This window comes from Schistocerca serialis, chromosome 1, assembly GCF_023864345.2.
Source record: "Schistocerca serialis cubense isolate TAMUIC-IGC-003099 chromosome 1, iqSchSeri2.2, whole genome shotgun sequence".
Classification (NCBI taxonomy): Eukaryota; Metazoa; Arthropoda; class Insecta; order Orthoptera; family Acrididae; genus Schistocerca; species Schistocerca serialis.
The window spans coordinates 329,352,657-329,379,403 of NC_064638.1; the positions used below are offsets into that span (position 1 = coordinate 329,352,657).

The following is a 26,747-nucleotide window of genomic DNA, read 5'->3' on the forward strand; positions in this document are numbered from 1 at the left end:
TGAAAAACCTGGAAGTTTTAAGAGCAGCTTTGATATGCGCCTGGTAGAATTTAAAAGCTATTATTACTGTATGTGCTCACAAAACTCTTCTCAAAGTTACAGTGAATTGTTGATTACAGTGTCACCTATCAAACCATCAGGTTACACGACTTCAAAAGTATTATCTGGATTTTTATAATGTTTCTTAATTGAGCTCTTATTATCATCAGTTCTAAATATTGGAGTAAATATGATATTACTTTAAATGACAGAACATACCTTTCTTAAATTCTTGTATTCATTGTCTGGGTTGTACACCAGATAACTATTAAGTTTTTAGCAATTTCTCCAGTTAAAATCCGTTAATTTCATACAGGAGTCTCAGAGAAGGGAATGAAAGGTGAGGTTGTATTGGTGGAATTCGTTTCAGTATACAAAAGTGACATGGCAGTTTCAAAATAATGTTATTTCTAAACTGAAAGAAAAAGATTTGCACCGTACAAAAATCGAACAAATATATTTAATATTTACAATATCAACAGACATGTTACATGGCAGAAAGACGCGCGCGCGCACGCACACACACACACACACACACACACACACACACACACACACACACACACACACACACACACACACACACACACACACACACACACATTAATTCACCCATCCATTCATTTTCTTCAGTCTTGCTTCAGGCACCAATGGCACAGCTACTTCTTCGCCTGCTCGCGCATAGTCTTGACAGACTCCCACACGTCGTCGGCGAGCAGTTTGGGTTCTTCGAACGCCGCGAAGTGGCCGCCCCTGGGCTGCACGGTATACCGGACCAGGTTCCGGTTTTTATCCCGAACCATCGACTCGGGAACGAAGGTAATCTCGTTGAGGAACTGTGCACAGGCCGTCGGCGTGTAGTTAGGAACACTAGAAGAACAAATTAACTCTCTTTGTAAGAATGCTCTTATGTGATAGAACGAATTATGAAGGCAACTGCAGTCAACCACCATGTTTCCGAACATTCAACTCTAGGTTTTGAATGGAGTGAAAAAGATAAATGAACTGCATAAAGAATTAGAAATTTGTTCACAAATATCCGTTATTACTATTGAATTTTACATTAAAGTGACTAACTTATTGGCCAATTAACGTTTGGTAATATTCCATTTATCTTTAATGTCTGGCGAAACCGAGTCTCAGTGGATTATACCCCAACATTAAGACGTTCGCGAGGGGAAAGGAAATCTAAGGATATAGGGGTTCTGGTTGTTTTACTACCAAACAGTGGTTTACGGGTTGTATAACATCTTCAGATTATACTTTTGCTCTCATTAAGACTTTTCTGCGTTTCTCTATTATATATATATTTTTTTAAATTACACGTCGAATCATTACCTGATTCTTCTACAGTCAACTGAAGTCAAGTAAGCTGTGAAATATATGCTGTTTTGGTGACCATATCACACATGCAAAACTCGTGAGCAACAAGTGAAAGTAGTTCTTATTATGAAGAAGGTTGTTTCGTATACGAACTACAGTAAATCGTATGAGTACTTACACGTCCAGCTTCAGAGCGAGTTGTGCCCTGGTGAAGCTCTCACTGTACAGTCTGACAGACGTAGTGATTGAGTTAGTAACCCAGTAGATCATCACATTATCCAGCAGGTCGGTCAGCGAGTATTTCTTTGTAAGTCCACCATCAGGCAGAGATCTCCACGACGCATCAGTCCACGTAGAGAACTTCTCCAGAATGTAGGCAGCCAGACCGACCGGCGAGGTTTGCAGAGCCGCTCCTGAAAAACATTTACATCAGTTCCGGGATACACAGAGCAGTTCTTCATCAATTTATTTCGTTAATTACGACCACACAAGAAGCAACGCTGAGGGCTTTCGTAAGAGCCTTTTGCACACCATAGCGTCACAAAGGTACTTGCATGGAGTGATGTGAAAGTGCCGTTGATATGGAATTCAGGTTGGTTGCCATAGGCCAGACAACTCTAATGATATTGGTAACTATGACACTCACGACGAAACCAACCTGCGTAGAATACAATAATGACACGATCCAGTAAGTCTCATGTCTACAATACGTATGGAGTTTCTACACTACTGGCCATTAAAATTGCTACACCAATAGAAATGCATATCATAAACGGGTATTCATTGGACAGATATATTATACTAGAACTGACATGTGGTTACATTTTCACGCAATTTGGGTGCATAGATCCTGAAAAATCAGTACCCAGAACAACCACCTCTGGCCGTAATAACGGCCTTGATACGCCTGGGCATTGAGTCAAACACAGCTTGGATGGCGTGTACAGGTACAGTTGCCCATGCAGCTTCAACACGATACCACAGTTCAAGAGTAGTGACTGGCGTATTGTGACGAACCAGTTGCACGGCCACCATTGACCAGACGTTGTCAATTGGTGAAAGACCTGGAGAATGTGCTGGCCAGGACAGCAGTCGAACATTTCCCGTATCCAGAAAGACCAGTACAGGACCTGTAACATGCGGTCGTGCATTATCCTGCTGAAATGTAGGGTTTCGCTGGGATCGAATGAAGGGTAGAGCCACGGGTCGTAACACATCTGAAATGTAACGTCCACTGTTCAAAGTGCCGTCAATGCGAACAAGAGGTGACCGAGACGTGTAACCAAAGGCACCTCATACCATCAGGCCGGGTGATATGCCAGTATGGCGATGACGAATACACGCTTCCAACGTGCGTTCACCGCGATGACGCCAAACACGGATGCGACCATCATGATGCTGTAAACAGAATCTGGATTCATCCGAAAAAATGACGTTTTGCCATTCGTGCACCAAGGTTCGTCGTTTAGTACACCATCGCTGGCGCTCCTGTCTGTGATGCAGCGTCAAGGGTAAACGCAGCCATGGTCTCCGAGCTGATATTTTTTTTTTTTTTTTTTTTTTGGTAGGGTTTAAGGGCGCTCAACTGCTGAGGTCATTAGCGCCCAGTCACTGGTGTTAGAGCACAAGGAACCTGCTAAAACTCAAGGGGATGGGGGGACATCAAAAGGACCGGACAAAGATGCAGATGAAATAAGTAAAAAGGTTAAATGTCTTTGGTCAAGCCAGTTAAAGTTATAAAACGCAGAAGACGAGCAGCTGCTCGAGCGTCATCAGCTAAAACATCCGGTAAGGTAGATGGCAGGGACAGGACAACACGAAATTGACTAAAACGGGGACACGACAATAAAACATGGCGCACCGTTAATGCCTGACCACAAGGGCACTGCGGGGCTGGGTCACCAGAGAGCAGGTAGCGGTGGCTAAACCGGCAATGCCCAATCCGCAACCTGGTCAGAACGACCTCCTCGCGCCGAGATGGTCGGGAGGAAGTTGTCCAAGCAGTTGGGAGCGGTTTTACTGCCTGGAGCTTGTTTCCTTGGAGGGATGACCAAGCATCCCACCACAAGGACACAAGCCGCTTACAGACATCCCCACAAACGTCAGATGACGGGACACAATGGGAGGCTGGCCGAGGCTGGAGGACTGCAGCCTTGGCTGCAGCATCTGCAGCCTCATTCCCAGGCACTCCTACATGTCCGGGGACCCACAGAAAGCTGACAGAACCGCCATTATCAGCGAAACAATGGAGGGACTGCTGTATTCGTTGAATCAAGGGATGGACCGGATAGGGAGCCCCAAGGCTCTGAAGAGCACTGAGTGAGTCAGTGCAGAGGACATACGATGAATGACGGTGGCGGCGGGCATACTGAATGGCCTGATGGAGAGCAAAAAGCTCGGCCGTAAAGCTGGAACATTGGTCAAGGAGCCGGTATTTAAAGGTGGCGGTCCCGACGACAAAGGCACAGCCGACACCATCGTCAGTTTTGGAGCCATCGGTGTAAATAAAGGTGTGACCAGCAAGTCGAGCACGAAGTTCGACAAACCGGGAGCAATACACTGCAGCCGGAGTACCCTCCTTCGGGAGTGAGCTGAGGTCGAGATAAATACGAACCGGAGCCTGGAGCCAAGGTGGTGTCGGGCTCTCACCCTCTCTGAAGGTGGTAGGGAGGGCAAAATCCAATTGTCGAAGCAGGCGACGGAAGCGGACTCCGGGGGGCAGCAGGGCAGACACATATAACCCGTACTGACGGTCGAGAGAATCGGCGAAGAAGGACTTGTAAGAGGGGTGTTCGGGCATAGACAACAGCCGGCAGGCATACCGACACAGCAGTATGTCGCGCCGGTAGGTCAACGGTAACTCGGCAGCTTCAGCGTAAAGACTCTCGACAGGACTAGTGTAGAAGGCTCCAGTCGCAAGACGTATCCCCCGATGGTGGATGGAGTTGAGCCGGCGTAAGAGGGATGGCCGAGCGGACGAGTAGACGAAGCTCCCATAATCCAGCTTCGATCGGACTATGGACCGATACAAGCGAAGCAGGACAGTGCGATCCGCTCCCCAAGATGAACCGCTAAGAACTCTGAGGACATTAAGGGAACGTGTACAACGGGCCGCCAAATAAGAGACATGTGGAGACCAACACAGTTTCCGGTCCAATGTGAGCCCTAGAAACTTAGTTGTGTCCACGAATGGGAGAACAACGGGACCGAGATGTAAGGATGGCGGAAGGAACGCTTTATATCGCCAAAAGTTGATACAAACCGTCTTCTCTTCAGAGAACCGGAAGCCATTTGCCACGCTCCATGAGTAGAGGCTGTCTAGACAACGCTGGAGGCAGCGCTCCAGGAGGCATGTTCTCTGGGCACTGCAGTAGATCGCGAAGTCATCGACAAAGAGAGAGCCTGAGACATTAGGTGGAATGCAATCCATAATTGGATTGATCGCGATGGCAAAAAGGGCTACGCTCAAGACGGAGCCCTGAGGCACTCCGTTCTCCTGGAGGAAGACGTCGGACAATACGGAACCCACACGTACCCTAAACTTTCGATCCGTTAAAAAGGAATCAATAAAAAGGGGCAGACGACCGCGTAGGCCCCACTTGTGCATAGTGCGGAGGATACCTCCTCTCCAACAGGTATCATAAGCCTTCTCCAAGTCGAAGAACACGGCTACCGTTTGGCGCCTTCGCAAAAAGTTGTTCATGATGAATGTCGACAAGGTCACAAGGTGGTCAACAGCGGAGCGGCGGCGACGAAAGCCGCATTGGACATTAGTAAGTAGTCGTCGAGATTCAAGAATCCAAACTAACCGAGCATTAACCATGCGCTCCATCACCTTACAGACACAGCTTGTAAGAGAAATGGGGCGGTAACTAGAAGGAAGGTGTCTATCCTTCCCGGGTTTGGGTATAGGAACAACAACGGCGTCACGCCAACGCATGGGGACCTGACCTTCGGTCCAGACGCGATTGTAGGTACGAAGAAGGAAGCTTTTGCCCGCCGGAGAAAGGTGTGCCAGCATCTGAACGTGAATGGCATCTGGCCCCGGAGCAGAGGACCGGGACAGTGCAAGCGCACGTTCGAGTTCCCGCATAGTAAAGGGGGCATTGTAAGTCTCCAGATTCAGCGAGTGGAAGGAAGGTCGCCGAGCCTCGTCTGCCTCTTTCCTGGGAAGGAAGGCAGGATGGTAATGGGCGGAGCTTGAAACCTCCGCGAAAAAGCGGCCAAAGGCGTTGGAGACAGCCACAGGATCAACAAGGACCTCATTACCTGAGGTCAGGCCAGGTACTGAGGAGTGGGCCTTAATGCCCGACAGCCGGCACAGGCTACCCCAAACAACGGAAGAGGGAGTAAAACTGGTAAAGGAGCTCGTGAAAGAGGCCCAGCAAGCTTTTTTGCTGTCTTTGATGACTCTACGGCATTGCGCTCGGAGTCGTTTGTATTCAATACAATTCGCCAACGTAGGATGGCGGCGAAAGGTGCGTAAAGCACGTCGTCGAGCACGGATAGCGTCCCTACAAGCCTCGTTCCACCAGGGGACGGAAACGCGACGTGAAGAAGAAGTAGTACGAGGTATGGAACGTTCGGCAGCATTGATAATAACAGCCGTGAGGTATTCGACCTGACTGTCACAACTGGAAAAATCGCGGTCCGGAAAGGTCGCCAGGGAGGAGTAAAGTCCCCAGTCAGCTTTCAGTATGTTCCAGCGCGAAGGACGTGGGGATGGGGTGTGGTGCAGGAGACGAACGACACAGGGGAAGTGGTCGCTCGAATAGGTGTCAGAAAGGACATACCACTCGAACCGACGGGCAAGAGTGGTAGAACAGATCGAGAGGTCCAAGTGGGAGTAGGTATGAGTAGAGTCCGAGAGGAAAGTCGGGGCGCCGGTATTGAGGCAGACAAGATTGAGATGGTTGAAGACATCCGCCAAGAGTGAGCCTCTTTGACAGGATGCAGGAGAGCCCCAAAGGTGATGATGGGCATTGAAGTCGCCAAACAATAAGAACGGCGGGGGAAGCTGATCGATCAGGTGCATCATGTCAGCCCGAGTAACAGCAGATGACGGTGGAGTGTAGACGGTACAAACTGAAAAAGTAAAAGCAGAAAGAGTAATGCGGATAGCTATTGCTTGGAGTGGGGTGGTCAATGGGATGGGATGGTAATAGACATCGTCCCGAACGAGCAACATGACCCCACCATGAGCTGGGATACCGTCCACAGGGGTGAGGTCATACCGCTCCGAGGTATAGTGGGAAAAGGCAATACGGTCAGTCGGGCGCAACTTGGTTTCCTGGAGACCAAGGACGAGCGGACAGTGCAGGCAGAGGAGCAGTTGTAATTCCTCCCGATTAGGTCGAATTCCTCTTATGTTCCAATGAAACAACGCCATTGCTAGTCAAAAAGTTGGGGGAACGAGACGGGGAAGAGCTGGTCACCTCGATGGCCGCGGAGGGCCAGGTTGCGAGGCAACAACGCTACAACTGACGGCAGGCGGATCCGGTTCCATCGACTCGTCGCCAGCTGCGGCCGCTGTCCCTGATTGTGTAGGAGGGGCCGCATCATTTGCCGACAAAAGGCCGGCGGAACGCCTGGCAGCAGAGCGTCCCGGCGAAACTGAGGACGGCCGGGAGCAGCGACTCACGGATGAAGCGTCAGATGAAACGCGCCGGGGTGGAGAGGGGGATAGAGATTTCTTCTTGGAGGCCTTCTTGGAAGGCCGAGGAGGCACAGGGATGGTGGGCTGGACCCGAAGAAGGTCCTCACGTGCGGGGTCCGTTTTGGAACGCCGGACCTCGGAAGCTGGGGTCCGGAACGTTTTCCCGATGGACGCCTGAGAAGAGGATCGCTTCTCAGGTGGCGTGGGGGGAGGAGGAGGAGGAAGGGTGGCCCCTGGGGCAGGGGGGGTGGGGGCCACGGGGGAGGAGGAGTTGGAAGGGAGGGATTTGGGAGGTGGAGGCAGAGCCCCCTGACGGGCAGAGGAGGCGGAGGGGGGACAGGATAGAGGTGAGGATACAGCGGAAGGAGTGGACACAACGGAGGCAAATGAAGTGGCCAGTGACACGGGATGAAGGCGGTCATACTTCTTCCTGGCCTCAGAATAAGAGAGCCGATCCAAAGTTTTGATTGCTTGTATTTTTTTCTCCTTCTGATAGGCGGGGCAGTCTGGGGACCTAGGCGAGTGGACGCCAGGACAATTAGGGCACCGAGGTGGTGGGGTGCAAGTATGTTCGTCACGAAGAGGATGTCCACAGTCGCCACAAAGGGGCTCAGCCTCACACCGGGACGACATGTGCCCAAAGCGCAAACACCTAAAACAGCGCATAGGAGGCGGGACGTAAGGTCGCATGTCGCACCGGTAGCACATCACCTTTACCTTCTCTGGGAGAACGTCCCCCTCGAAGGCGAGGATAAAGGCCCCGGTGTCGATGCGACGGTCTTTGGGGCCGCGCTGGACTCGCCGGACGAAATGCACGCCGCGGCGCTCCAGGTTGGCCCTGAGCTCCTCATCAGATTGTAGCAGGAGGTCACGATGAAAAATGACCCCCTGCGTCCTATTTAGTGCCAGATGTGGGACAATGGAGACTGGGATGTCCCCTAGGCGGTCGCACGCCTGGAGTGCCGCCGATTGTGTGGCAGAGGTGGTCTTGATAAGAACGGACCCTGATCGCATCTTGCTGAGAGCCTCGATTTCCCCGAAGACGTCCTCAATGTGTTGAACAAAGAACATGGGCTTGGAGGTGGCGAACGTCCCCCCATCTGTTCGAGAACAGACCAAATAGCGGGGGAAGTACTTCGCCCCAAGCCGGCGGGCCTGTCCCTCCTCCCATGGAGTGGCCAAGGGGGAAAGGGCAGGAGAACCAGAACTAGAAATGGTACCTTTTCTTTTGGAAGACTCGGCCGCAGAGCGACCTGATACGTGTTGACGTTTCATGTGCGAAACGTCCGCCCCGATACCACCCACTCCGACCAGGGGCTCTCCCCACGGGCGCCACCCAGCCGCAGCAAGGGCCACCTGGCAGGATGACCATTGCCGGGAGTCCTGATGCCCCAAGGAGACGGGCATCTACTCCTTGGCCAACGTGGGGAGGGTGCAGCTCAGGTATCGGCAGTACGATCCCTGTGTTGTCAGGGGGCTACAACCTAGAGGGTACATGACGACCCCACCACAACGGGCTGGCTACCGTGCTGGATTTCTGGTGCCATGGAAAGTCCATCATGATCGCTGGTGCAGATGGAGATGCACTATGGGCGTAACTTGGACAACCCATCAGGCGTTTAGGCCCAATTTGAGGAATAATGGGGATGGTGACAACGCCGGTGCAATGCTGAGTGCCAAGGTCTTAGTGCACTTAGGACCAGTGGTACACCATGTAAGGTGTCCTTCCCCAAAAGGCTCGTACTTCTGTAGAATTTTGAAAAATGGAGGTCAAACCCCAAGGGGGACCATCACATTAAGGCCAAAACATTGGAGACTCCTTTTAGTCGCCTCTTACGACAGGCAGGAATACCGCGGGCCTATTCTTGCCCCCGAACCCGCAGGGGGGTCCGAGCTGATAGTTCATGCTGCTGCAAACGTCGTCGAACTGTTCGTGCAGATAGTTGTTGTCTTGCAAACGCCCCCATCTGTTGACTCAGTGATCGGTACGTGGCTGCACGATCCGTTACAGCCATACGAATAAGACGCCTGTCATCTCAACTGCTAGTGATACGAGGCCGTTGGGATCCAGCACGGCGTTCCATATTACCCTCCTGAACCCACCGATTACATATTCTGCTAACAGTCATTGGAACTCGACCAACTCTAGCAGCAATGTCGCGATACGATAAACCGTAATCGCGATAGGCTACAATTCGACCTTTTTCAAGGTCAGAAACGTGATGGTACGCATTTCTCCTCGTTACACGAAGCATCACAACAACGTTTCATCAGGCAACGCCTGTCAACTGCTGTTTGTGTATGAGAAATCGATGGAAACTTTCCTCATGTCAGCACGTTGTAGGTTTCGCCACCGGCGCCAATCTTTTGTGAATGCTCTGAAAAGCTAATCATTTGCATATGACAGCATCTTCTTCCTGTCGTTTAAATTTCGCGTCTGTAGCACGTGATCTTCGTGGTGTAGCAATTTTAATGGCCAGTAGTGTATGTAACTACACATTCATATTTTAATCAACCTCTTATTCGCGTTATTCATTTTACTAACTGGCTGCACTCTGCAGACACAAAGGCGCCAATGAATTCATCGTAGATGATGTGTGGCGCCGAGAGATCTTACTGGCTCATTTCCTTACTTCACGGAAAACTGGTTCGAGAGGATGAGTCACTGCATGTCTCCAAACCATTCACAACACTCCTTGTTTTAACTTGAGTGCTAATGTTGCTAATTCTTCAACATTGGAGGTGTGTCCCAATTTAGATTCAACTATTTTAGCAAAATATCTGTTTGTGAAAGAAAATCAGCTGAAGAACCACTGGTTTGTCTTCGTAAGGGGTACTTTCTAACACGTCACAAATAGACAACGAAGTTATTTCCGACCACAAATAAAAATAATCAATAAAATTAAACTTAATTCGATCTTTTCTGACTCGGAAATTTCGTATCGGTGCAGTGTGAAATCATTTATGAGCGGTAACTTATGTTACAGAACTCCACACGTTTGCCATACAGTTGGAGAAACTTCGCTGAAGAGGTATTTATTTGAATTTTTAAACGGGTATTTCACATAGAATTGTTGTGAAATATGTGTTAGTCACATTCTTAAATTAGGTTTCGTTGAAGATGGTGAATATTTTCAGGAAACTTACAACTTACATGAATTGCCCGGAAGATATATATATATATATATATATATATATATATATATATATATATATATAAATAATTCTACATCTCCTAAACCACTTGACTGATTTCAAACAAACAAAAAACTTGCTACACATAACCCTTACTGTCAGGCAATAATCGGTGTCGGAATAAGAAGTAATTACGTTTCACATTTCAGGAGATATAACGACAAACAATGGGATGTGTCAAAACTGCCTCGTCGTGCATGACGTTCTAATTTATTACTTCTTTCTACTAACTGTATTTGCAATAAACTTCGCAGACAATATCGTCATATGCCGCCAAATATACTTACACAAATACATCATTGTACGACACATAGTTCAAGAGATCTGACTTCATTAACATTGAGATGCGTGGAAATATGCCTCATCAAGCATGAAATTTTACTCTATTCGTCCCTTATTTCTAAGACACTCCTACAGTAGAGTCAACTTAAGGAAATCCCTGACACCTGGAACCGCTTTTGACAGCTTTCAACTGCGAAACGCAGTCGGCTGTAGGCGAAAATTATAACAGTCTATATAGCTATGAAGAGGCATTCCCACAGGGACGTTTAGAAAACCGCGTTGTAGACACGTGAAGCAGCTGTACTCATACATTTGTACATTATGCATATCTCTTTGTACTACTGTTTCACAATACAGAGGTTTTTTCGCGAATACATGGAACTGCAACGTTTTCGATATTACATCACAAACATTTTTTGCGTCTGTTTCTAATAGAAAATTGGCAAAGTGAATACCAGGGAACGACGTGTTTCTCAGCTGGTGTATATAATTAAACTTACAAAACGCTATAGAAATAACACCACTGGACAGATTGACGTTAATTGCAACGGAATATTATCGGAGAAGGGGGAAAACGTATGGTAAAAGAAAAAGTAGAATGAAAATTGATTAATAGATGGCGTTGTATGTGTCAGAATACGTAAATGGAAACACTTGTCACGCGCACGACCCATTGAAGTTGGTATAAACACGTCGCGTACACGGCTCTTCCTCCTTTAACGTCTGCGACGTTCGCCATGACTGTCTCAACGCAGGATCGCGCTCTGGTTGTAAAGCTGTAATACAAGGATGATGACCGTGCACATGTCGCTCTGCAGTAGTTCCGGACACTGAACTGTTTGAAAAAAAGGCGTTGGTCCGATGACTGCCGTGGGTCTGTGGAAAATGATTTGCAAATTCGAATTGACAGGTTCTTTTGGTGTGCAACCTGGTGGAGGGAGGAAACGAATTGATTCGGTGTCAGTGGAAGCAGTTGTCACAGCAATGCAGGCGGAGATGGATAGGTGGTGCGCAAATGTGTAGTACACTTGGACATACCTGTGAGCATGGTGCGTAAAATCCTACGAAACATCCTTCTTTGCTATCCATTCAAAATTACCTTTGTGCACGAGTTGCTTCCTGTTGACCTGCCAGCAAGAGAGACCTTAACTTTAGAATTTCTTGCTCGCATGGAAGTGGACAATGATTGGTCGTGGAAGATTTTGTGGACAGACGAAGCCCACTTCATCTAACAGGATAAGTCAATACACAGAATTGTCGAATATGGGCAACGGAGAATCCACACGCAAATCAACCATTACCACTTCATCCTGAAACAGTCACTGTGTGGTGCGGGTTTATAGCATCATTTATCATCATTTCTTCGAAGAGGCGGGTGCTTCCGGTCCTCTCACCTGTAGCGTCACTGGTTAGCGCTATGAGTGTCTTTTGCGCAACCGCATCATTCCAGCTCTCCAACAGCGTGGATGTGTGGATGAGATCATTTTTATGCAAGATGGCGCACCTCCGCACATTGCAAATACAAATAAGCAGCTGTCGAAGCGCCATTTCGGAAATGCTAGAATTATCAGCCGCCATTTCCCTACAGAATGGCCATCCCGATCAACGGATCTTAATCCGTAAGATTTCTGGTTTTGGGGTTATCTCAAAGATGATGTGTTCAGTGTTCCAATTGTAAACTCATTTGCATTAAAGGCATGCACTGCGCAACACATTCTGAATGTGACCCCGGAAGCACTTCGATCAGTTGTGGAACATGCTGTTTCTCGATTTCACCTTGTTAAAGAAAACGGTGGACAGCATGTTGAACATGTTTTTCGCAAGTCAGACGGAAATTAATAATGCGATTTGATTTAGATTAATGCTTTTTATGCGATTTTTGACCTCAAGACAATTAAAAACCGATTTTTCCCATCCGGTGTGATATGATCTTGCCGTGGTGGATGGGCTTAAGTAACTAACAGTTCACAGCTGCACACCAATGCACACTGAGTAATACAGTTTGTTTAACGTCAAACGTACACCTTACGCGTTGTTGTACGATTCGTTTGTCATTTGTCGTCTACCACTATTAAGTTGTGATGCTTACAGCGCCATCTATTGCTACATTTTGTAACTACTTATTTTTATTCTGCCGTACGTTTTCGCCCTACTTCTATTATATTCCGTTGTAATTTGACGTTATTCTGACCAATGTTGTTATTTCTACAGCGGTTTGAAAGTTTAACTTTAATTATAATCACCCTACAAGTAAATTACAAGATGTCAGTTGAAACCTGATGAACGATTACTGCAGCGGAAATAAGCAGCGATTGCAAATCTGACAAAAAACTTATTTTAACGTAAATGTTATATTATTTTGTATTGACTTCTTTGTGTTTTTATTAATATGAAAGGAGTTTTAAAATCGAAGAAATTTTGGTAAAAACCTCGTGCGTAGAGACGATTAGCGACGTTTTAGGTCCTTACAAATGGGACTGACTAAAATAATACGGTGAATTTCAATTACACACAGTGAACCACAACTTCATCAAAAATCTTTTAGAGGCTGTTCAGAGATATAATTTGAGTATTCTGACATAAGGGAACCATAGCCTCTGGAGGCTCATTACAGGGTTATTGCAGTTCGTTTGGTTTCTCGTTCAATTAGCTTTGCTTCTGTATTGCACTAAAAATAGTGACCAACAGTGATGATATCTACGGTATGCGCAGCATACCATCTTTCCATTCGTTCAACTACCTGCTGTTGACAACAGTAATGTCCTTTTTACATAGTTGTCCTCAAGTTTGCATTTAGTACTTCTCCGTTCTGTATAGGGTTTCCTTTCCCGACAGTGTTAGTTGTGGTTTAATAGTGATACACAGCAGTACTATCGATAGATTTACTGGTAAACAGTTGCACGAGATGCCCGTCGTGTATGGGTTCACTGACTGTAATGGAAGACCAGCACAACGACGCTGCATTCAACTGTTTCCGCACCGACGGTAACCACATCACACTACTTTTGCATCTGTTCATTGGCACCTACGAGAAAATTAATCCTTCCGTATTAGAATGGAAGATACTAGCTACGTCAGACATGCCAGAACACCCGTTATGGAAGAGAATGTGTTACACGCGATTGGTGACAATCCTGCGACTAGTAATACGGTCGTTGCACGATCTCTGAAGACAAGTCAATCAGTTTTTTGACAGTTTTACTTGAACAACCATTGCGCTCCTATCATCCATAGAATGTGCAACCATTGCAGCCAGAGGACTCCCCGCTTCGAGTGGCGTTTGAAAACTGGTTCATATAACAATGTACAGATAACCTCAATTTTCCTGATGTGGCGTTTACAGATGAGGCAGTGTTACAAGAGAGGCCACGTTCAACAGTAAGAATGGCCATGTACGGGAGGACGGAAATCCACACGCATTGGGGTGTCGATCCTACCAACAGAAGTTTTCTGCGAATGCTTGGACTCGTACTGTCAACGATTTCGTGATTGCACCTTACCTGATTCCTGGTATACTGAGCGGAGTTGTGTACGAAACGTTCCTTCAACAGGGCCTCTCACAGTTCATAGAAGATGTGTCGCTGAGAATACGTCGGCTTGTGTGGTTCCAACATTACGAGTCACCGGCACACTTTGCACTCTGTGTGAGGAACTACACTGAAATACAGTTCAGACGACAATGGGTTGATCACGATGGTTCTTTTCCATAGCTAGGTCGGTCTCCGAACATGACGCAAATGGACTTCTTCTAGAGGAATGAGAAGGACCTAGTTTACCAGAATCTGTTCGATACTGGCACGGACCTGGTTCGTAGAATTATGGCAGCCGTGGAAACGTCAAATTCCTCGAATTCTTGAGCATGTAAGGCAGCCGATGGTGCGTCACTGTACACACTGCCATGATTTGAACATCTGCATTTGTTATGCGGTGTGCTACACACAGACGTAACACACCATGACAAAAATGTACGTGTTTCGATTGAGGGGTGTTGCATTACTCCTCTTCGTTGTGTGTTGTACGTTTCGATTACTGTTTATTACAGCCTTCCTTTCTGTTATGAAAGTATTTTCACATAAACAAGACTGGTTGCGGTAACGAACCGAATATATCATAATTACAATATTACTCTGTAACGAGAAGCCGGAGACAGTGGGTCACTGGCACCACGAAAATATATCCCTGAACAACCTCTAAAAGCTTGTCGGCTGAGTTCTGGTTCGCCCCGTATAACACACGCATAACGAAAATCGGTGACAAAGTTAGTTTGAGCTGAGTAAAACTGTTTCTGTCAAACAATCTGTGAAATACGTTGAAGTTACAACTTGAGCAAGTTTGTGTAGTAATTAGATAGGTATCAGAGGCGGAAAGTAGTGGCTGCTCGTGCTGTTTACTGTGGAAAATTCCAGAGAGGAGTATCTCTTGTAAACGTTTTAAAACGTGTCTCTGCTTCCTTGTCATGAATCCTGTAGTGCTGTGTCATGTTATCATAAATGTGCTTTTTTACTGTAAAATTACTCAACATATTTTCAGCACTTCAGTAAATAAAAATGGGCGCCAAATTTTCAATAATGTAATGAAGTACTTTTGAAGAAAGAAGGCAAAAGAAATTATTGCCACAACTATGCATTTGTTTCCTATATAGAGTAAGGAAATTGCGGATTTTCAACACGATACAAATTGTAACATTCGCATCATAAACAATAAAATAATGCAGATTACTGATAACGTCAAAGGAAAAGATGAAGCCCTCGAACTCATACTCCGTGTCTTTAAATATTGACACACAAATTCAGTTCTTGCAGTCATTCAAAATACATGCTTAATATAATATTAGTGGTACGGATATATACGAAAAACGTAGGCAGTGTAAGCAAAGGAAAGTAAGACATGTAATGTGACACTTTCAGTATAAATTACAAGTAATTTAGTTTTACTAACATTGCTTCTGCTAATCAAACACAAACTAAATTACACTGCATCTAAAAAATGGCTCTGAGCACTATGGGACTTAACATCTGAAGTCATCGGTCCCCTAGACTTAGAACTACTTAAACCTAACTAACCTAAGGACATCACACACATCCATGCCCGAGGCAGGATTCGAACCTGCGACCGTAGCGGTGTTGCGGTTCCAGACTGCAGCGCCTAGAACCGCTCAGCCACTCCGGCCGGCTTACACTGCATCTGCGGAACACATATTGCCAAGCCTACCTGCAGGCGCTGGTATGCAGTGAACTCTTATTACAGTAATCCGCGCAGCCTATATCAAAATTATATGCCAGAAGAAGAGCGAGAAAGAATAAGTGTGGCTAGGACTTTGCTAGAGTTGCCATTCGCAGCTAGATCCATTAAACTAACATCCAGTATTTTGCACTAAGATCAGCATTGTTATTCACTTACCTACGGTATCTGGTTTCGTAGCTTGAATATGGAAGTATCCCATTTCTTCAAGAATTACACCAAAAAACTTTTCCCAATATGGAAACGCTTTGTCCGCATAGCGCTGCTCCACGAACAACGTGGGCCAAAAACTGCCAATGAAGTTCTTAAAAATGGACATCGGAGAGTTGGAGAAGCACATGTTGGAATGGTAGCCCAACAGTCTGAAGCAAAACAAAACGATGAAACCATAAAAAAAAATCAGAAAGAACCATTCTACAACAAGTTTAACTTATATTTGAAAGCGAAGATTCAGGAAATAATGGAAACTGGAAACAAAGGATGTCTCGAGATTAAGGTATCATAGGATACGGCCTGTTCAGATCAAGATAAGTCAACAGAGACAGCCCGATAAATTTTACAATTTACTGACTGTTAGTTCTCCATTTTAAAGTAAATAGGCCGTCCCACTGTGAATTTTAAATGCTATACCATTAAGCCTTGTTAGAAGGCTGATGATACGCACTGTAACTACGGGCCAGGTAAGCTCCAGATGTTGTATGTATGCTATGCGAGACCAAATAATGCTTCAAAACTTTACTGCTGAACAAACGTAAATTTTCGAACAGTTTCTGCTCTTACAGCGGGCGCCGAATCTAGAGACTCTTCAATGTATACACTACTGGCCATTAAAATTGCTACACCACGAAGATAACGTGCTACAGACGCGAAATTTGACCAACAAGAAGAAGATGCTGTGATATGCAAATGATTAGCTTTTCAGAGCATTCACACAAGGTTGGCGCCGTTGGCGGCAACTACAACGTGCTGACATGAGGAAAGTTTCCAATCGATTTCTCACACACAAACAGCAGTTGACCGGCGTTGCCTGGTGAAATGTTGTTGTGATGCCTCGTGTAAGGAGGAGAAATGCGTACCAACACGTTTCCGACCTTGATAAAGGTCGGATTGTAGCCTATCGCGATTGCGGTTTATTGTATCGCGACATTGCTGCTCGCGTTGGTCGAGATCCAACGACTGTTAGCACAATATGGAATCGGTGGGTTCAGGAGGGTAATACGGAACGCCGTGATGGATCCCAACGGCCTCTTATCACTAGCAGTCGAGATGACAGGCATCTTATCCGCATGGCTGTAACGTACCGTGCAGCTACGTCTCGATCCCTGAGTCAACAGATGGGGACGTTCGCAAGACAACAACCATCTGTACGAACAGTTCGACGACGTTTGCAGCAACATGGATATCCGCTCGGAGACCATGGCTGCGGTTACCCTTGACGCTGCATCACAGACAGGAGCGCCTGCGATTGTGTACTCAACGACGAACCTGGGTGCACGAATGGCAAAACGTCATTTTTTCGGATGAATCCAGGTTCTGTTTACAGCATCATGATGGTCGCATCCGTGTTTGGCGACATAGCGGTGAACGCACATTGGAAGCGTGTATTCGTCATCTCCATACTGGCGTATCACCCGGCAGGATGGTATGAGGTGCCATTGGTTACGCGTCTCGGTCACGTCTTGTTCGGACTGACGCCACTTTGAACAGTGGACGTTACATTTCAGATGTGTTACGACCCTTGGCTCCACCCTTCATTAAATCCAATCGAAACCATACATTTCAGCAGGATAATACGCGACCGCATGTTGCAGGTCCTGTACGGGCCTTTCTGGATACAGAAAATGTTCGACTGCTGCCCTCGCCAGCACGTTCTCCAGATCTCTCACGAACTGAAAACGTCTGGTCAATGGTGGCCGAGCAACTGGCTCGTCACAATACGCCAGTCACTACTCTTGATGAACTGTGGTGTCGTGTTGAAGCTGCATGGGCAGCTGTACCTGTACACGCCATCCAAGCCGTGTTTGACTCAATGCCCAGGCGTATCAAGGCCGTTATTACGGCCAGAGGTGGTTGTTCTGGGTACTGATTTCTCAGGATCTATGCACCCAAATTGCGTGAAAATGTACTCACATGTCAGTTCAAGTATAATATATTTGTCCAATGAATACCCGTTTATCATCTGCATTTATTCTTGGTGTAGCAATTTTAACGGCCAGTAGTGTATTATTATTTTATCTATTTCAGTGTCGAAATGTATTTCTTGCTGCATGTTTTCTAGTTCAATTTTTTAAATGTGTTCGCACAACGGAATACAATCTTAGTCATTGAACTAAATTTTCCTTAAGTAAATGCTTCGGAGATGTTACGTTGTACAGAAAGTTCCTAAAAGCTACCAAACTTTTCGCAACAGACCATATATTCTCTATTGAATTTAATTCCAGGTAGCAAGGAAGGTGGTGTGAAGCAACGTGACCAGCAGTTTGCAGAATCTTATCGACGGAATACTAGAGTGTCCTTGGCTTGGTTCTTCGAACAAGCTCATATAGCACAGGTTTCAGCTTGTCACCCGAGAATGGGATACGTTCCATTATTAGCATCTTTCTGATATCGTCTGTAATAGACAGATGTTGGAGCTTTGTTTATTTTAACGTTGTGATACAGAGTATTGTCAAGAATTAGTACAAAGTTAGGTTTTAAATTGAGAATCACCTTTTCTTTCGAAAACATTTCATAATCATGTTGGTTCACGTGGTTGTAATATCCTGTTGCTTGATTTGATTTCACCTGACAAGCGCATTAGGAATAGTCATTTTCACTGTCCGCATGACTTATTATTAGGCGTTGTCCCTTTGATATCGGTTTGAGGAGACCTTGAGTTGTAATCGCGCCATGATTTGCCACTAAGCGTGATTAAGCGCTGAGAGTGAAAATTTCATTCTGGATGCCTCAAAGTTGTCGTCTGCCGTGATCCCACATTAATAAAAATGGTTCAAATGGCTCTGAGCACTATGTCACTTAACTTCTGAGGTCATCAGCCACCTAGAACTTAGAGCTAATTAGACCTAACTAACCTAAGGACATCACACACATCCATGCCCGAGGCAGGATTCGAACTTGCGACCGTAGCGGTCACGCGGTTCCAGACTGAAGCGCCTAGAGCCGCACGGCCACACCGGCCGGCCCACATTAATACAATGCTGCCATCTATCAACATGCGGGTAAACAATAGGAGATAAAGGGACTTTGTGCTCACTCTGTAGACAAATATATGCGTCCTCCAGTAAGCTACAGTGCAGCATTAGTACAGAATTCGTTATTTGACATAGCTAATAAAAAATCGCCAACGGCCTTGCCGCAGTGGTAACACCGGTTCACGTCAGGTCGCCTAAGTTAAGCGCTGTCGGTCTGGGCTACCACATGCATGAGTGACCATCCGGTATGCCGAGCACTGTTGGTAAGTGGGGCACACTCAGCCCTTGTGAGGTAGACCACATACCCCTCCATATCCGCATCCAGTGACGCCTGTAGTCTTAGGATGACATGGCGGTCGGTCTGTACCGTTGTGCCTTCCACAGCCTGTTTGGACGGAGTAATACATAATCAAAAATCATGACAGTCTGAAAGAGGGGCGAAAAGTAAGCCTTTCAGTACTAAATGAACTATGGCAATCATTTTATTCAGCAAACACACGGGGCGCAAAATTACTCTTTCCTAGAGGACATCACACTGTAGATTGTGTAACACTGCCTGTAGCCTTAATAACGGCCTCAATTCGCCGAGGAAGAAAAGTCCACAAGTGTCTTCCGGTATGCTAAATCCAGCTTAAGCCCTTCGTTGATCCCACAGAGCTACCAAATTGCTGTTCCAAATGATCCCATTTTCGGATGGTTTAGCAGGCTAGTCGAGGTGCTACATGATGGCTGAGTGTCCGTCATATCAGCAACGTTGATGTGCAACCAGGTTAATAGGCCCGTTGTCATCTAGGAAGGCAAGAGAGTCCACATATTAACAGGGTGGGGCAAAGCAACTTGCTTATTTGAATTTGGTGTCCGGCTCCGAGGAGCGTGGGGGTCAGAACATTCGAGAGGGCAGAGTGTAAAATTGTAGCCCCGCTTTGTTTAGTTAGCATCATGGAGTGGAGAAGGGATGGAGCGCGCGTCCTCTGTCGAGGAATACGTAACTAACGGACGCTCAGTCATCGCGACGCAACGTGCATTCCGTGCCTATATCATTACTGCGCCCCCTGGTTGTGTTCCTGGCAGCAGTCGAATTTTTCAAGGGAAAAAACTTCAGGGAAACTGGTGATGTGGAAAAAAAACCACCAGAGCTTCCTCGAACAGAAAGGTCTTCCTAAAACATTGACAAGGCTTTCTGTTTTGCGATCCCCTCAGCGCTCTGCCCACAAACACGCAACGGGCGTTGGGTTATCTGCTCATACTGTGAGGCGAATCCTTCGTGAAGAACTAAAATTTCATCCCTGCAAATTGGTTGCGGTACAGGAACTTCATCTAGGCGATTTTCTTACTCGAGAAAATGTATGCGAGACGCTTCTTGGCATGCCTCTCGACGCACATTTTTTTCCTCCGCGAAGAAGCTCACTCCCAACTTTCGGGATCTGTAAACAAGCAGAACATGCGCTACTGGAGCCCTGATACACCCAGAGAATATCAGCGTCCCCTGCTGTCACAATGTGTGACTATTTGGTGGGCACTGTCGCGAGTTGGAATAATCTGTAAAAGGTTTTTCGAAGGTAACGGACGGGCAGTTTCAGAGGTTTCTGACTATTTTCATATGATTCATGAGTTTTTCCTGCAAGACTCAACGTGATGGACGTAGAATATGAATGGTTCCAACAGGACGAGTCACGGCACACACACAGTGCATGTGTCAATGACTGTTCTGCGCCAACACTTCCCAGGATCCCTTATCTCTTTGAGGGGAGATCTCCACTGACCAGGATGGACGCCTAATTTAACCCCCCTGCGACTATCTTTATGGGGCTATCTAAAAATCGCTTGTTTACATTGATCGACCTAGGATCCTGGTTCACCTGAAGAACAAAATTCACCAACACACCTGTCGATATGCTGGCACGAGTTGAACGAAACTTTCGAGTTCGCCAAACGCAGTGTATTGAGAAAATGGACGCGATCTGCGTGACATCTTTAAAACTGTGTAAACTTACAATTTAAATGTTGTACTTTATGATGTGAAAAGAATTAAATATATATATGCATACATTTTAACTGAATTTTTAACCAAGACAGTTGCTTTGCTTCCCCCCCCCCCCCCTCCCCCGCCCCATAGAAAAAGTACAACACTTGGGTCACCGAGAATGAAGTAAACACGTAACTTCTTGTTCAGAGTAACCTGAACGAGTGAGCCCAAGCCACGATACCAAAAATAGCGCTAGAAAAGACAGAATTACCTCTAGCCTGAACTCTATCTTACACTCACTCTGTGTTGAACGCCCTATTGACTCCAAATATCGACTGGACGCAGTTCCTTTTGCAATGTTCGTTCGGAAACTGGTTGAGACGGATCACTGACAGCAGCAGTTTCTGTCAAGATTGGAAAAGTGTTATCGACGAGATACTCGTCTCCCACTTGCTGTTGGTTCTTATCTATTTCCTTATACTGCGTTGCACGAATGTGGGTGGTACCAATTCATTGTAGACACTTTGGACAGTCTATGCTAATACACAAATCCGACAACTCCATTCACAGTGTGGTCATAGACACGCTCGAAATGGACACCACCTTCCTGTCATCCACCAGATGGAGCCATGTGACTGCTGATTGCATACAACCGGCTGGCACATGGGGACTACTTCAGTCCCGTACATACAGTGTTAGAGGGTCACATGACCACCAGCTACACCATTTACGGCGCTCCAGAACGACCGGTGTGCTCATAAGAGAGTAACCAATATATTGTCTGGCGAGTTCCAGATCACGTCCTCGTCAACATCTTTACAGTAACTTCCGGATTGATAACCGCAGAATGTGCTGCAAGCTCAAGTTACTTTAGACGGCCAGAGCAGGTCATTTGAGTACAATGAGTTACTAAAATTAATGGCGGTATGCAGAGGACTGAACACGCGGGGTGTAAAGGACACTACTTCTGACTTTCACTGTACTTACCTGTCAGGGAAGAGAGTGGCCATGTGAGAGCCGATTATGGATCCCCAGTCACCACCCTGTACATAGTACTTCTTGAAGCCCAGGCGCTCCATGAGGTCTCTCATGACGACCGCCACCTGCGCCGGACCGAGACCCGGCTTTGCGGCGCCCTGCGAGAAGCCGTATCCCGGCAGCGAGGGCGCCACCACCTCGAAGACGAAGTTCTGGCCCTCTCGCGGCGTGGTGAGCAGCGGGATGACGGAGTAGAACTCCCGCACGGAGCCCGGCCAGCCGTGTAGCAGCAACAGCGGCACCACCTCCACACCCTGTGGCACGCTCGTCGGCTTGACGCGCAGGAAGTGCAGCTCCAGCCCGTCCACCGTCGTCTTGAACTGTGGGAACTTGTTCAGGAACTTCTCGCGCTCGCGCCAGTTGTACTTCGTTCGCCAGAACTGAACAACCTCGTTCAGGTACTTTGAGTTGAAACCATACTGGAAGCCAATACCTTCCAGTGGCGGTGTTAATGTTGTGTACGACTTCAGTCTATCGTCCAAGTCTTTCAGGACCTGAAAATTTATAACCAAAGGTATGAGAGGGATATATAGGTATTGTGTCAGTTCTTTCTGGATTGTCTGAAAGAACAGACAATTTTTGATCCAGCTGCCATTATGAATTAAGGCACAAAAGAATTACAGACCTTGGCTGCGAGTGGGCGTTGATTGAAATCGATGGGGAAAGTTAAAAATTTGTGCAGGACCATGATTTGAACTTGAGTCTCCTGCTTACTAGGCAGATCCTGTGACCACTAAGCCATCCTGACAGAGGTCATCACACCCTCACGGACTACCCTAGCACGCTTCCCAACAGACCCAAATTATATTACGTAGTTATATTTCTGTAAATGTTGTTTAGCTTCCTGTTTATCCTGTTTTACGAGTTCAAACTTGTGCAGTATTCACACTCCTGGACTTGGCATTTATTTTCTGTTCTTGGTCATGTATCAAAATTTACTCCGAAGTTGCAAGAAAAGTACACGAACCAAATGGGTATTATTTACAGTTCGTCCTGTGCTTATTCAGCCCTGTTCACGACCAGTGCATCACATTTGCAGTTACTAATGTGTTATGTGGCAACATGCTATACGTTAAGCTCATGAACAGTGTGTAACGCTGGAAATGCATATCCTCCTATTTCCATCTATTGTACTATAAATTTTTTCCTTATTTTGTTACCTGAATATATAACATTTCGGGTGTCTTTATATACTGTAATTGTTTTACAATTTGTATATATACATTTATGCATTTATCTCGATGTGTAATTGGTTTGTTTTGTAAATATTATTTGTATTTTTTCGCTGGGTCTTGCCTATGGAAAACTATGCTATCGAACGATTACATCGATAGGTCGTGTGGAGAACCAAAGTGTTTAGGATCTTGAGTAGTGTTAACTCTGCCGCGTGGAGCGCGGGCAGAGCAGAGTCTGGCTGGAGTAGGGCGGTGGAGCAGGTGTGTTGTGTGACGCTCCCGCGAGTTCCCGCGCTTTCGGGTTTTGGCAGCATGTAATTGCGCTCGACTTGCGATGATAGTTTCTGACATGGTGTCGCGGACGGGAAGCATTAGCTGGCGCACATCAAGAGCCCATTTCGTCTGGTGACCGTGTCGAGAAGAAGGCGCGCCAACATCCAGCTTCTGCCACAGCGACGGCCGACAATGAGTGACTGTCGCCACCTCCTCGATCGATGATTTCACACCTTCAATCAACCAACAAGAAAGACTGAAAGCACGTGGAGTTTTAGAACTGTATGGCAGACCTCAGCTTTTCAAACTGTTCCATTTGCATCACACAAACACAGCAACTTAGCATGAACCTTTGTTGCTCATTGTCCCAATTGCATTACCAAGCAGGATCGCTTCCTTTTCCGGAATGAACCCGAGTGTCGTTGAAATTCAAACGCCAGCATTAAAGTAATATCATTCCATTTCACTGCTTTAATTTCAAAGTTCATTTAAAGTATTCATAGCTGGCTACAATAAACAAACGTAACTAGATTACACAAGCACAAATTAAGAGTGTGAGTTTTGTTACCATATTTTAGCTTACCTGTGACTGCAGCTCAGCTTGATACGTACTAAATTTTACTACTGTTAATTGTTCAAAATCATTTAATTCAAGTTCAAAGTTAAATCTCTTATTTCTAAATTGCGTAGATTCAAGATGCTTTTGAGATGATTGTTGAGGTAGCCCAAGACTAACCTTATTTTATTTTATTTCGTAGTGCTTCAGAAACAAAGTTCGCTATTAATTTTAGTCACTAAATTAACTTTCAATTTTCCAGTTTTATTAATTCTTTTGCTAAATTAAGTCCGAGTGTAGCGAAATTTATTACTTCTGACAAACATTCAGTTTTCACACAACACATGTCAACCTTCAGTTGCCACGCTTTTAGTGCTAATTATACGTGCATTAACCTTTCTTTTTCAGTTATTATAGTAGTTGTCCATAGGACTGGCGACCGTAATTTTCCCCAAATCTCAAATATCTAATTAACGCCAGTTAATTGTTAACGTAATGACTGCACATTTACTTTCTTTATTAACTTTACCCTTTTTCAAAATTAATTTCCACCAATTTCATTTGAATTTTTTCTTTCATTTAGATGTAACCCTTTCTCCCTCTTTACCGACAGTTTAACTTCGGTGACGATTGCTTTTCCCAAATTTCCATTAGGTACACGCTGTTTAATTTTTCACTGCCATTAAGGTCGATAAGTGAGGGGGAGGTTACAAGTGTACAAATCTGTATCTAGTATCTGGAAATAACGTAATTATACGAAATAAAGAGAAGTATTAGCTGCAGTCAGTAGGAAAAGCGGTTAACTGCGAAGTAAGACGTTCTAATAAAATTAACTTTTCTGCCTTAAATTTCAAAACTTAATTTACACGTAAGTAGTATAACCAAGTGAAGCATACACAGTGAATTTGTTCCAGTCATAATGTATTTTGTGTACCTTTGCTCCCAAAGATATAACAGACTGGTTGATGGTAAAAGGAATGGTAGGGGAGAGGGAATGTTGGGTTTACGCTCGCCGCATCTGCAGCATTTGATAAACTACACATTCGTTACATGGTCGTGTCAAATGGCGAGACAGAACCATTTTAAAGCAACACGTAGCGCAGCATGCAACGAGAACAACACGTACCTGGTCTGGGACGTTTATCTTGAAGGGCCGGATGGAAGTGTCGACGGCTTGCGGCTGTCCCTGCGCCCACCACTCTGAACGAAGCACAGGCGGCGGCGCCGTTTCGTTCAGCTTGGCCCAGAACAAGGCCACCACTATCACCAGCGACGCCACCAATATCTTACCCATGAGGCCCATCCCTGTTGCAAAACAGCCAAGAATCATTTTCACTCACAATAAACACAAAAATGTTTGATTCTGAGCCAAAGTTGACAAGATAACTCCGATCTGGAATATAACGTCGCAGTCATGTCTTCCAAGAACCCGCCAGGATAGCCGAGAGCGCCAACGCGCTGCTTCCTGGACTCGGGTAGGCGCACCGGCCCCGGATCGAATCCACCCGGCGGATTAACGACGACGGGCAGCCTGGATGTGGTTTTTAGGCGGTTTTCCACATTCTGCTAGGTGAATACCGAGCTGGTCCCCACGTCCCGCCTCAGTTACACGACTCACAGACATTTGAAACACATTCACACTATTTCACGATTTACACTAGCCGCAGGCAGCTGGGGTACACTAATTCCGTCCTGGGGGGTATGGGGTGGCGGCAGGAAGGGCTTCCGACCACCCATTAAAATTAAAGTGCCAAATCCGGTTAACGATGGCCAACCCTGCATAACCATGGCACAAGCGATAGATAGATAGATAGATAGATAGAGTCATGTCTTCCACGAATCCGATAGACTAACTGAACCATTGACGGCGGAGTGTTTGTTACCTCCTGGGATTAATATGTTATTACTAAAACTCTCCACTGTTCAATTTGAAATTCAGGATTTGAAAATGTAAAAAAATATAGGCCAATTATTAATATGATGCTCCAGTAAATCTTACAATAAAAGGTACTGGTTTGAAATTATGCGAAGATCAAAATAGTGGCTGCCTCCTCTTCTGCTTGGAGGAATGTATGGTGCTTAGCTCTCAAGGCAACTTTTAAAAAAGTCCAGACGCACTAGGGACTTGGCTTTTTTTACATACCAGGAAATTAATATTCTCCAGAACATCAAAACATACATATGTGCTTAACCAGTGATCATGTTACCAGAAAATTATACCTTCATTATTAGATGTCTTGGGTGAACGATGACGTACGAAAATAAAACTAATTTGTCTCAGATTTCTGCTGCAAACATTGCCATACGTTGTCCGATAAAATGCTACAGACACAGAAGCTGTACTACATTAGTTTTAACTGAAGCCATCTAATAATAATAATAAAGGTACAATTCTTCGAAGTCTGTAGCAGAAATAAAGCAGTTTGTCACGAACATTTCTCTATTCCGTTTTTAAGTAAAATTTCTCTATTCCATTTTTTCGTACATCGTCCAAAATTTGGGCTCACGTGCCTGAGTAACTTCTCCACACCCTGATCATCCGGAAGGAACTTTCTTTGCATACACAAGAGATGATCAGCTTGCTAACCACCAGATGTTTGTTGGATGAATTATATTTAACAGTCTTTTAGAGAGAGGAAGAGAAATGTCGAGGGGTAACTGATTATTTTACTGAAGTAAAAGGTGATCTTTGTGAATTAGCTCTAGGACATAATTATAAGGTGATGCTGTCTTTAACAGAAGTGTGAACCCAGGCATTTGTCAAATGTATTATGACTTATGAAAGAAGTGTTTTGTGCAACTCCTGCTGGCT

The 26,747-nt window shown here is 45.7% G+C and overlaps 1 protein-coding gene across 1 annotated transcript in view; it reads right to left on the minus strand.

Moving 5' to 3' along the window:
- Positions 1 to 426: 426 nt before the first annotated feature.
- The window catches only part of LOC126469916 (juvenile hormone epoxide hydrolase 1-like), a 50,446-nt gene continuing 24,125 nt past the window's right edge, over positions 427 to 26,747 (minus strand). The window contains exons 2-6 of the mRNA XM_050097308.1: positions 25,062 to 25,240; positions 21,881 to 22,425; positions 15,896 to 16,098; positions 1,541 to 1,775; positions 427 to 909 (exon numbers count right to left, since the gene is read on the minus strand). Coding sequence (XP_049953265.1) covers positions 699 to 909; positions 1,541 to 1,775; positions 15,896 to 16,098; positions 21,881 to 22,425; positions 25,062 to 25,238 — 1,371 coding nt within the window. The 5' untranslated portion in view covers positions 25,239 to 25,240 and the 3' untranslated portion in view covers positions 427 to 698. The remainder of the gene's footprint in view (positions 910 to 1,540; positions 1,776 to 15,895; positions 16,099 to 21,880; positions 22,426 to 25,061; positions 25,241 to 26,747) is intronic.